Source organism: Amblyraja radiata, chromosome 23, assembly GCF_010909765.2.
Source record: "Amblyraja radiata isolate CabotCenter1 chromosome 23, sAmbRad1.1.pri, whole genome shotgun sequence".
NCBI classification, from domain to species: Eukaryota; Metazoa; Chordata; class Chondrichthyes; order Rajiformes; family Rajidae; genus Amblyraja; species Amblyraja radiata.
Window position 1 is genome coordinate 29,321,660 of NC_045978.1, and position 12,885 is coordinate 29,334,544.

At 41.0% G+C, this 12,885-nt stretch overlaps 1 protein-coding gene across 6 annotated transcripts in view; it reads left to right on the forward strand.

Annotated features, from left to right (window-relative positions):
• ss18l1 (SS18L1 subunit of BAF chromatin remodeling complex) overlaps nt 1-12,885 on the forward strand; it is an 87,361-nt gene that overhangs the window by 36,921 nt on the left and 37,555 nt on the right. For 3 of the 6 annotated variants that reach the window (XM_033041925.1, XM_033041930.1, XM_033041929.1), the window contains 4 exons: nt 1,206-1,307; nt 2,495-2,584; nt 3,346-3,378; nt 6,386-6,505. In XM_033041925.1, coding sequence (XP_032897816.1) covers nt 1,206-1,307; nt 2,495-2,584; nt 3,346-3,378; nt 6,386-6,505 — 345 coding nt within the window. The remainder of the gene's footprint in view (nt 1-1,205; nt 1,308-2,494; nt 2,585-3,345; nt 3,379-6,385; nt 6,506-12,885) is intronic. The other 3 variants (XM_033041927.1, XM_033041926.1, XM_033041928.1) reach the window with 3 other exon arrangements.

The following is a 12,885-nucleotide window of genomic DNA, read 5'->3' on the forward strand; positions in this document are numbered from 1 at the left end:
TGGTGGTGGCGGCAGCATCATGCTGTTGGGATGATTTTTCAGGGGCAGGATCTGGGAGACTAGTCAGGATCGAGGGAAAGATGAACGGAGCAAAGTACAGAGAGGTCCTTGATGAAAACCTGCTCCAGAGCGTTCTGGACCTCAGACTGGGGTGGGGGTTCACCTCCCAACAGGACAACAACCCTAAGCACACAGCCAAGACAATGCAGGAGTGGCTTCGTGACAAGTCTGTGAATGACCTTGAGTGGCCCAGCCAGAGCCCGGACTTGAACCCGATGGAACCTCTCTGGAGGGACTGAAAATAGCTGTGCATCGACGCTCCCCACTCAACCTGACAGAGCTTGAGAGGATCTGCAGAGAAGAATGGGAAAAATTCCCCAAATACAGGTGTGCCAAGTTTGTAGCGTCATACCCAAGAAGACTTGAGGCTGTAATTGCTGCCAAAGGTGCCTCAACAAAGTACTGAGTAAAGGGTCTGAATACTTAGGTAAATGTGATATTTCAGTTATTTATTTTTAATTACTTTGCAAAAAAATTTTTATTATGGGGTATTGTGTGTAGACTGATGATATAAAAAATGAATTTAATCCATTTCAGAATAAGGCTGTAACGTAACAAAATGTGGAAAAAGTGAAGTGGTCTGAATACTTTCTGATTGTACTGTAAATGTAGTCAAAGATACCACTGGTAGTTGGCGTAAATGCTTGTAATGTTAAGACACAGTATTGCATGGTTACAAAGTTAAGGACTTGAATATATTTACAAACAACAAGTGCAATATGCTTAGATGTAGTAATATGGCAAGGTATATTTTAAATTTGTGCAAACATGACTTTCTTTTGTATTTTACCCAATTGTTAAAACTGTGCCTCTGGTTACCATAACTGGGACTGATATGTGACATGAAATCAAGCTGCGCCATGGATAATCCAGTCAAAAGTCACTGCTGGTTTTGGTAGATATTGCTAACACTATGATACCAGCTATTTGTGACTTTCATTGTAATAACCAAATATTTTGTCAAATAACAATACTATATTTGTTTTATTTTCCATAGCAGAGAACATTTCATAACTTTCTTGTGTATATACAAATATAATATTTTGGTGAAAACATGTCTGAATACATTTTCTATGTGCAAAAGTGACTTTGAAACAAAAAATACAACAACAAAATCAACCCGGTTACTGTCTTTCTTTTTGTAGGGTCTTCGCAACAATACATTGGACAGGAAGATTACTATGGTGAGCAATATGGACATGCCCAAGGACCCACAGATACCATTAATCAACAATATTATCCTGATGGTACATCTTTTTTCCCTTGGACTGCCATTCATATTTGTATCTAAAAAATTTATCTAACTGGATAAAGATATTTATCTACCAATAAATCAATTCCTCTTCTTAAATATATGGAAGCTGCACAGTACTAAAAGGATGAGATGTTTGGTTTTTGATTAATTTTTTACATTGATTTAGGTATTGTGTCGTGTCAATTTATGTAAATAAGGAAGTATAACTTGGTCTATAAATATCAAAGAAAAATTATGAACAGAACAGCAAACTTTTTTTAATCATCTGTACAGAACATTTTTTTTTCTGTACATTTTCAAGCAGGAGTTGCCCTTAATGTTTCTGTTCTTTACAGGTTGCTACATTACATATTTGCAGATGGCAGCCTGTTTCTGACACTTTTTTCCTTCAAATTTGGCCCACTCATCTCACGTCTACTTCTGTTTAAGATGCTGTCTTCCAGAATTTTATTTTTTTTCCTGTATGATAAAACTGCAATTTAAGAATAGTTTTTCAACTGCAGGTCTTCCGTTGGACCTAATTAGTACCATAGGTCTAGGTTAACTTATTTGTGTACCCTAAAGAATCCCATATACATTTTGAAAGGCTTCTACCACCTTCAAGGACATGTAGGTATTTTGGGTCGCTCTTTTACAAATTCTTTTAAAAGTATATAATTTAGTTTATCGTGTCTCTTCTCATTATTCCTATTGACATTACAAACATTGTAATTTTCAACCATATGTTTACCCAATTTACATCAATTTCTGAAGTCGCTTCCCTTCTCATTGTTTACTGTATTTCCAAGTTTTGTATCATCAGCACAATATATTATCTAAAAGCAGATTAAATCATATAGTAGTCTTAATTATTCCTAAATTAAAGATTATTTATTTCTATTTAGAGAGGAGAATAGCCATGAGTAACTTCTGACTTAATTGATTGTGGGATGTATGGTCAGCATTTTACATGATTGGTGAGACCACTCTATCTTTGCAATTTTTTAATTCAAGATAATTGATAACATGCAAGTACAATATGAGCATAAAAACTTAAGACTAATTCAATGTGAATGTTAGTAGAGTAGTTGTATTTTCCCTTGAAATGATTTAGGTTTGTTTCATATAATGACTTCTTTTAAAAGACTTCATTGTTCAACAATGTAAAAGTAAAATTTTTCCCTGCAACGTGCCCTGTAGGTCACAGTGAATATGCATACCAACAATCATATGCAGAACAAGGATATGAGAGGTCATTTGAGGAATCCTCACAGCATTACTACGAAGGAGGTAATATAAATAACTAAATGTACCTAAAGAGTCATCCACTGTTTCTATTGCAGAAATATAAAGTTGCAAGTGTAATAATAGACATAGTATCAAGTGTACATTAAAAGGCTAACAGAGAGATGTATAGTTTTTTTGTGAGGACTAGTTCTGAAATATTTTTGATACATTTGATCTAACACTGCATCTTTTCATTTATTAATTTGTGAAATTAAGACATTGATACCAAAGGTATATTTATTGCACCCATGCATGACATAGTAGAGAGCTTTCAGATGGTAGTGATCCCATGTGCCTGTTGCACTTAAACTTTGAGTTGGTACATTTTGTTGGTTTAGAAGGGGCCATTGAAGAAACCTTAATGAGTTACTGCTCTACATTAAAAAAAAAGAAGTAATATACATACAAGCCCATGGTATACAACATCTTAAGAGCAGATGCAGAGGTGACAGAGAAATTGTCAGAATAGGATGGTGTCCTTGCAAGAAACATGGTGGGATCTGGTGTGCATCTGCTCCCAAGATGAGACTTAGAGATGTCCTCTTTCTTCAGGAGACATGATTTTCCCCTGCAGTGGTGACTGGAGCCTTCACCTCTCATCCATTCCCCACAGTTCTGATCTTGACCCCCAAAACACAGGGGTTCTTAGCTTTCACCCCACCTTCCGCTGCATCCAACACATCGTTGTCTGACATTCCATGAGCTTCAATGCAATCCCACCATCGAATCATCTTCCCTTCACCACCCTTTTCTGCTTTCCACAGAGACCGTTGCGCAACTCCCTGGCTTGATAAAAGGTGAAAGCAATTTTAATTGACTTTTCCATTTTGCATAACTGCTTGATACTTGGATGTGATGATCTGAGGCTGTTATTTTCATCCAGCTGATTATAATATAATATAATATAGACAAAAGCAATCTACCCTGTTTCAGTGAACTGTGTATGAAGTTATGGTTTTGTGGTTAAAGAAGTGGTAAAATGTGGGGAATTGGTTTAGTCACTTGGAGCGAAGATCTGAACATTGCCCTTACACTTTTTTGGAATTGTATTGAATTAGATTAATGTCAACCCAGACCACATTTTTATCAGTTGGTTATTAAACTGAAAGGAATTTCAGTAGAATGAACTCTAAATCAGCATTTCTGAAGCTTTCAGATCAGCACATGAAAATGGATTGTTATGGATCACATGCAGGCAGAGGAGACTAGTTAAACAAGGATCCTGTTAGGCACAGACATTGTGGGCCAAAGGGCCTGATGCTGTACTGTTCCATTTTCTAAAGGTTTGTTTGTGAATCCATGCGAAAGGATAGAAACATTTGGGCGGTCACGATAGAGTTCTGGTAGAGTTGCTGCCTTACAGCAAAGCAGCGCCAGAGACCCGGGTTCGATCCCGACTACGGGTGTTGTCTGTACGGAGTTTGTACATTCTCCCCGTGACCTGCGTGGGTTTTCTCTGAGATCTTCGGTTTCCTCCCACACTCCAAAAACAGGTTGATAGGTTAATTGGCTTGGTAAATGTAAAAAAAAAAGAAAATTGTCCCTAGTGGGTGTAGGATTGTGTTAATGTGCGGGGATCGCTGGTCAGTGCGAACCCGGTGGGCCGAAGGGCCTGTTTCCATGCTGTATCTCTAAACTAAACTAAACTAAAGAGCTGAAGGTACACAAAATTGCTGGAGGAACTCAGCGGGTGCAGCAGCATCTATGGAGCGAAGGAAATAGGCGACGTTTCGGGCCGAAACCCTTCTTCAGACTGATGGGGGGTGGGGAAAGAAAGAAGGAAAAAGGGAGGAGGAGGAGCCCGAGGGCGGGCGGATGGGAGGGTGGGAGGAGACAGCTAGAGGGTGAAGGAAGGGGAGGGGACAGCACAGGCTAGCCAAATTGGGGGAATTCAATGTTGATGCCATAAGGGCGCAAGGACCCCAGACGGAATATGAGGTGCTGTTCCTCCAATTTCCGCTGTTGCTCACTCTGGCAATGGAGGAGACCCAGGACAGAGAGGTCGGATTGGGAATGGGAGGGGGAGTTGAAGTGCTGGATGTAATTGTGTCAGATTTTGAAATTCAAGAAATCTTCAGAAAGGAGTGGAGTCTGCCATGTTTGAGACAGTTGTAATAGAAGTGGTGCAGCAATAAAAATATTATTCAGACCCGGCCTTCAATTTTACGATACTCCATGTTTAACAACTCTTGCCCAGACTTTTTGAATCCCAGCATGTGAAAGGAGGGGAGAGGAACTGGATTCATCAGATAAGCATGTTTACAGTGTTGAATGAATGTTAGAAACATAGAAACAGGTGCAGGAGTAGGCCATTCGGCCCTTTGAGCCTGCACCGCCATTCAATATGATCATGGCTGATCATCCAACTCAGTATCCTGTACCTGCTTTCTCTCCATACCCCCGATCCCTTTAGCCACAAGGGCCACATCTAACTCCCTCTTAAATATAGCAAATGAACTGGCCTCAACTACATTCATGTGGCAGAGAATTCCAGAGATTCACCACTCTCTGTGTAAAGGAGTGCTCTCTGTGTTAGGACATCAAGAGCATTTCCTTCATGCCCTCTATCTCACATGGAGTACTTGTTCCACTGCAATAGCCACTGCCCCGGTATATCTTCCTGCAAGTGAGATCTTCTCTCCTACTCTGCTCTCTTACAACTGCTTTCCTCACTTATGGCCAAATGCTGCAGGCTTCTTTTGATAACCTTCCATGCAGGGAACAGAAATAAAAATTAGAGCTGTGTAGTTTATTTGGGAACCCACCTTCCCAAATTCCCATAGGCTATAATCCAGACCCAAATTTCCAGTCCTGGTGTGTTGTTTTTGGGCATTAAAAAAAAACTGAGAGGTGCATTTGATATGTACTGTTGAGTATTTGCATAGGAAGCAGCGGTATTTATAATACCATTCACATAAATGAATATTGATAGCGGCAAACTGATCTGATACAGTGCTTGGAGCAAAACAAAACTCTGTGCTGCAGATTCAAAATAGAAACAAATGTTGGAACTACTCAGCAGGTCAAGCACCATCAGGGGGATAAAAACAGTCAACGTTTCATGTCAAGAAGACTTCATAAGAACTATAAAAATGAGTAAATGGGCATATTTTATGTTGCCATAATGGGGAGAGCTGGAGAGCACAGCGGGAATGTATGTGTTAGACTGTCGACCAAAGTTATAGTAACAATTATTTAAGAAATAAAAGGTACTTCGAGGCAAAGGGAAAGATAAAGGGTGGTTAACTTATTATTAAATCCTGAATGCCATGATGTGCCTGGACAAGAAGATGAGGTGCTTTTCCTCGAGCTTATGTTGGCCCTTGTTAGACCAATGTAGAAGACAAGGAATGGAGTGAGTCGGATAATTAAAGTGGCAGATGACTGGAACATCAGGGTTGCCTTTGTGGACTGAATAGAGGTGTTCTGAAAAATGGTTACCCAATCTGTATTTAGTTTGAGGTGTAGAGGAGACCATATCTTGAGCACCTATGGGTCTAATGAAAAGATCTTAATGTGAAACATTGATTCTGTTTTTCTTCCCACAAATGCATATGACTGCTGAATGCTTTCACCACTTTCTGTTTTTACTTCAGACACCATTCTTACCCAATAATGCACTAATTAAGACAAGATCACTGACAATCAGAAACTACAGTAACCATTAGTTACTATAAACCTCAGTTATATGAGAGTTTGGTTGGGAATGGATTGTAGTTATGTTGCAGAATTTGAATTGTTTTGTTTTTCTGCTTTGATAGCAAGGATAACAAGACTTAACAGCCTGTTCCATCATTTATCCAGGAAACTCACAATATGCCCAACAGCAATCGGCTTACCAGCAGGCACCAACCCAGCAGCAGACTTACTCCCAGCAGCAATATCCTACCCAACAGAGTTATCCCGGCCAACAACAAGGATATGGTGAGTGGGCAAAAAAATACCATGGTGAAAGCTTAATATGTAGGCAGTGTACCACTCATGCAGACTATCACAATATGCTTGAGGATGTCACTTAAAAATGATTTACGTGAGGTTGTCTGAGAGTTCGATGCTAATAACCCAGATCAGGTATATCTATATCTATTCAAAATTATAAAAACTCGCAGTGACCCCCTTGGCCTGTGTCAATTCCCCTTGCACCCCCTCCCAGATAGCCCCCATCATGCAAACCATTTCTCACAGATTATCTTGTGTCTCTCAAAGTTTTTCAGTGGTGATCCTTTTTTTCCCCAAAAAGGTGTGCATCCTGCACTCCCTGTCCAACTGTTGAAGAATTTGTAGGCCGTTGTGTTATGTTTAAAGCATTTTATAAAAAAAGTAGTCAGAATCTTGGAAGAATCCACGATTTACTCGACCTTGTCTGATAACTGGAATTTAAGCAGACAAATAGACAAGTTACAGTTCTTAGATTGTGGATAACAATGTACATTTAGCAGATTCAAGTTGTGTTGCTGGTAATTTTGTTTGAGCTCAGAGTTTGTCACTACACATATATGTGCTTGATTCCTTGATAATGTTGATGCAACCTCTATGTCTGTGCAGATTTAAATTTTGTATTTGCTTCCACAAATAAAGTTGTGTAATCCCTGCTTAAATTAAACTTTACTTTGACTTAGAAATATGGGAGTATCTCATTTTCTTACTTCCTGAGAATGACAAAATAATTTTAATGGTAAGGATCAATAAATTTGTTGTAACTTCATGGTATTATTTTGGTCTTTATTGTTAATGGAGTTTGGAAATATGGCTGTATAATTACAAAATTATTGGTTGCCAGTGAGGCTACACTTTGAGTTCTGTGCACAGTTTTGCTACCTTTTTAAATAAAGGATTTACTGTAATTGGAAGTGATTCAAAATTGATTTATTAGGCTAATTCCTGTGATTAAATCATGCAAAGCCAAGAAATTAGATAAATATTCTTTGGAGTTTAGAAGAATGAGAGGCATGTTATTATTGAAACATGCAAATATCTTTTTGGGGTATAACAGAACTAATATTGATATGTTCCCATAGTGAGAGTATCTTGAATAAACGGTTATGGTTTAAAGATTGCAGTGGTCATTTAAAACTGAGGTATGTTTGAACTATTACTCGCAGGCTCTGGAGAATCTCAGGAATTCTCTATCCTGCAAGATAATGGAGGTTATCATCAGGGGTATTTAAAGAGGAAGCAGATACATTTTTGAAAGATCGTGAAATTGAGAACAAATGAGAATTGTCACAGAAGAGGTGGTGACGCCTAGGGCTGATCCTCCGTAATGATTCTATTGCATATTGAGTAGTGAAGCAGGGTTGAGTGGCCTATTCTTGCTGCTGTTGTGCTCGGGGGTATTCCTTACCTGGAATGCGCTATAGAGTGCTTGGGAAGAATCAATTAATTTGGTATAAAAATAATGGTATTATCGCGGCTGGAGTATCTCAGGGAGCTGCGCAAGCGGTGGGAATGTACCGGGAAGCCACGTGGGCCCGATCCACCCGCCGTACTACTGTGCGGCAGCCGACCAGAAAGAAGACCGGAACACGGCCTGGTAGGCTAACACACCCCACAGGCATCCCAGGGGGTTGCGATGAAGCTGGGCAGTGAGGCCTGTCTGGGCCGAAGGAGCCTCAGCGGTGGCGGCGATGGGAGCCTCGGCGGCAGCAGCGGGAGCCTCGGCGGCGGTGGGGCCTCACGGTCGATGAGAGTGAGGGGGGAGGGGAAGACAATGGGGACCCGGCATGGGGGGACGCCGTGAAGAACAATGGAGGACCCGGCATGGGGGGACAAAGGGGGACCCGGTGTGGGGGGGGGCGGCACTCTAGTTTAGAATCCTCTGCCCAGGGGATAAGTCTGTGTTTGTTTGTTTGTTCGTTTGTTCATTTGTTCCAGTGAAGGGGCTGTGCACATGGCAGCCAGCCAACAGTCGTTTGTCTTTATTTTTGTTTTCACTTTTAATTTCAAGTTTTTGTGTACCTTGTGTGTTGTGACTCGGCAGACCAATTTCCCTCCGGTGATCAATAAAGTTTTATCGTATCGTATTACTTTGGTCTTTATTATTAAAGAGTTGGAGTTTAGAAGTAGGAATATATAGTTATAAAAGTATTAGTTTTGGAGGGCTAAGGGCCAATTGCAGGGAAATAGGACTAGCCCAATATACCAACTCAGTCTGCATAGACAAGGTGAGCTGAAGAGTCTGTTTCCATGCTGAACATCTAGCTCTATGATTCGATGATAACACTGAGTTCCTCTAATGCTTTGTTTTTTGTTCACAATTCCAGCATCTGCAGTCTTATTGTTGGTTTAGAAGGATATGGGTCAAACCTAGATAAATGGGACTAAAGTAGATTGGCATCTTGGTCAGCAGGGATGAATTGGGTGAAAGGGCCTGTTTCTGTGTTTTTCCTATAACTCTGAAAGTCCTGTTCTGTTCCTATGAATCTAAAAGTACAGCAAAGCAACATGCGCTTTGGCCCACCATTACTGTGTCAACCATGATGCCTATCACTAATCTTGTCTGTCTGCAGAGAAAATTAGTTAGATAGGCATCATGGTTAATACAATAATGGTCTATGTCCCTTTATTTCCTGCCTGTTCATGTGTCTGTGTAAATGCCTCTTAAATGTTGCTCTCATATCTGCCACTACCACCTCTCATGACAGCGCTTTCCAGGCCCCAACCACTCCGTGTTAAACAAAACTTGCCTCAAATAATCTCCTTTAAACTTTGCCCCTTAAACCTATGTCCTCTGGCATTTACCATTTATGCGATGAAGGAAAACACTCTTACTATCTCCCTCCCCCACCCAAGTCGCACTAGCTTCTCATTTTCACCCTACAAACCGCTTACAATGGCCTGTTTCTTTATCGGTACTTTTTTGCATATCTTTTATTCATTGTTCTTTATCTCTCCACATCACCATCTATATCTTGTGTCCCTTATCCCTAACCAGTCTGAAGAAGGGTCTTGATCTGAAACGTCACCCATTCCTTCTCTGCAGAGATGCTGCCTGTCCCGCTGAGTTACTCCATCTTTTTGTGTCTATCTTCGGTTTAAACCAGCATCTGCAGTTCCTTCTTAGACACGTACTATCTGCCTTATCTTATAATTTTATATACTTCTAGTCTGTTACCTCTTGGCTTCCGTGCTCCATAGAAAACTATCCTAGTTTGATAGTTTTATTGTATATTTTCTTCTTGCATTTGACCTCCAAAATGCATCACCACAAACTAATTAAATTTAATCTGCCATTTCTCAGCAGAAATTTCCAACTGACCTATGTCTTGCTTTATTTTTTGACAACATTTCCACTGATCCTCCAATTATGAAAAACATTCCTCCACCACTGTTCTCTATCATATATGACCAAAGCTAATTTTAGATCCAATTTACCAACTCGCCATTGATTTAACATGACTTAATCTTCTGGGCCAGCCTACCATGATTTATTAAAGTTCATCAATCATCTTTGTCACCTTCTTTTAAAAAAACACAATCAAATTTGTGAGACTGGACCTTCCCTTGTGCAAAGCCATGCTGACATTCCCTAATAAGTCCATGCTTTTACAAATACCTAAATCGTCTCTAACAAATCTTTGCCTACTACTTATGTAAGGTACACCGGCCTAAAATATCCTGGATTATTCCTGTTGCCCTTAAACAAAAGAATAGCAATATTTATTCTCCAATCTTTTGGGACCTCGCCCGTTAGTCAAGGGAATATAAAGATCTTGTCAAGGCTCTAGCAATTACTTCCTTGCCTCTCTCACTATCTGGTATAGATTTCATCAGGCCCCAGGGAATTATTCCCCTCCTAATATTTATTAAGAAACCCAACACCACTTCACCAGTAAAGATGATTATCAAGAATTACAAAAGCATCTTGATCAGTTGGGCAAGAGGGCAGAGGAAGAGCTAATGGAGTTTAATTCAGGTTAGTGTAAGGCGCTGCTTTTTGAGAAGTTGACCAGGGCTGGACCTTCACAATGAACAGTTGGTTCCTGCGGAGTGTGATAGAACAGAGAGATCTAGGAGTACCAGTACATAGTTCCTGCTTCAATTACTTCATATGGCAGTTTATTCCATGTTCCCACCACCCTCTTTGTGAAAAAGTTGCTCCTCCGGTTCCGATTGAATCTCCCTTCTCATCTTAAACATATGTCATCTGGTTCTTGATTCTCCTACCCTGGAATAAAGACTGTGCATTCACCCTATCTATGCTCATGATTTTATACACCCCTCAGTCTTCTGCATTCCAAGGAATAAAACCATGGATTGTCGGCACAGATAGTTTTGGCTAGAAATGAAGGCTTTTGACACGTTGACATTAATCAGTCAGTGAATTAGAACATAAAACAGTGCAGCACAAGAACAGGCCTTTTGGTCCACAATGTCTGCGCCGAACATAATGCCAAGACCATCTCTTATCTACCTGTACATAATCTATATTTCTTCATTCCCTGCACAACAATTTGCCTATCCAAAAGTCTTTTAAATGCCAGTATTGTATCAGCCTTAACCACCATCCCTGGCAGCACTTTCCAAGCATTCACCAATTTTTAAAAGGTAGCCCGACTTATCTCTAAACTTGGCAACTCTCACCTTAAAGCTATGCCTTCTAGTATTTGATCTTTCCATTCTGGGGAAATGGTTCTGACTGTCTACCCTATCTATGCCTGTCATAGTTTTATATACTTACTAGACCAAGTGGGACCCGTCCCCCAACGCAGGGGAGGGGGGGGGGGGGTGCGACGTCACACGGGAGGGCTGGTCCCCGAAAGAGGCGGCAGCGCTCACCCCGGAGACAGGCTCCCCCCGGAGCCAATCACCCCCATCACCCGTTCGCCCAACACAATATTCTACCACTCACCCATTTCCCCAACACAACCCGTTTCCACCACTCAACCATTCCCCCAACCCAATCAATCCTTCCCACGTGGGGGGGGGGGGGGCAGTGGGTGCTTCCCGGAGCCAATGAATTGACTCGACTTTTGGGTCGGCGGTCCCTGGAGGCAATGAATCCTTCCCATGTGGGGAGGGGCAAAAATCTCTCTCTCTCTCCTTACTCCCCTTGAAGCTGCTGATCCCATTGTCTCTCTGTCACCTCTCCTTCCCTCTCCTTTTCCCTGCCCTCAGTCAAAACTCCCTTTCTCACCTCCCCTTTCACACTACCCCATTAAAATCAATGTTTAAGTAACATTTCTTCTCCTCCCATCCCCCACTCCGTCAACTCTCATAGCTTCTGTATTGACAGCAGAGATCACATCGTGATGTCATGTTCGGTTGTCGGAATGTTCACTGCAGCGTGTGCCTGAGATCCCATTGTGATGTCATATTCAGTTTTCGGAAACTTCACGGCGGCTTGTGTAAATGAGATCCCATTGTGATTGGACGACTGTGAGATGCCGTTGTGACATCATCACTGGAAGCTGCTAGAAAAGTCTCCCACTCACAGGCAGTTATTATTTTCAAAGTTGGCTTTTTTTTTAAAACTTTATGTATCAATAACATGAAATATAACACCAAATGTGAAGAAACTTGATACTAATGACCACGGGGAAAAGTTGAGTAAGATTCTGCAAACATTTTCTCGCTATTGTGTACTGTTTGGCATAGTTCCTTGATCTCACAGACAGACAGACAGACAAACAAGACGAGGCTTTTAATAGTATACTAGACCAAGTGGGACCCTTTGGGACCCTTTTCCCCCCCCAACGCAATAATCCACCACTGACCTGTTCCCCCAACGCAACCCGTTTCCGCCAATCACCCACTGCCCCAACGTAACCCGTTCCCCCAACGCAATATTGCACCACTCACCCATAGCCCCCAATGGCGCAGGGGCTACTCATTTTGCCTTATTCACACTCCCTCATTTTAAACTTTTAAAACATTCAGTGTACTGTGACTTTAAGAAAAATACATTTGCAACTGCTAGAGCTAGGAGGGCTACAATCCCATTGTGACGTCATTGACAGCGTATGTAAATGAGATCCCATTGTGATTAGATGACTGTGAGATGCCATTGTGACATAATCACTGAAAGCTGCCAGAAAAATCTCAAAGCAGTCAGTTATTCTTCACAGTTTTTTTTAATTTAACTTTAATCATCAATAACTTGTGCAATATAGCATCAAATCTGAAGGGAGCCTGATTATGGCGTGGTCGGGAAAAATGTGAGTAAGAATGTGGAAAGGTTTCAGCGCTTCCACGCAGAGTTTTGGCGAAGATACAAAAAGAACCACACACAAACACACACACACAGACATACAAGATGAGAGTTTTATACGTATATATAGATAGATATATCAGGTCTCCCCACT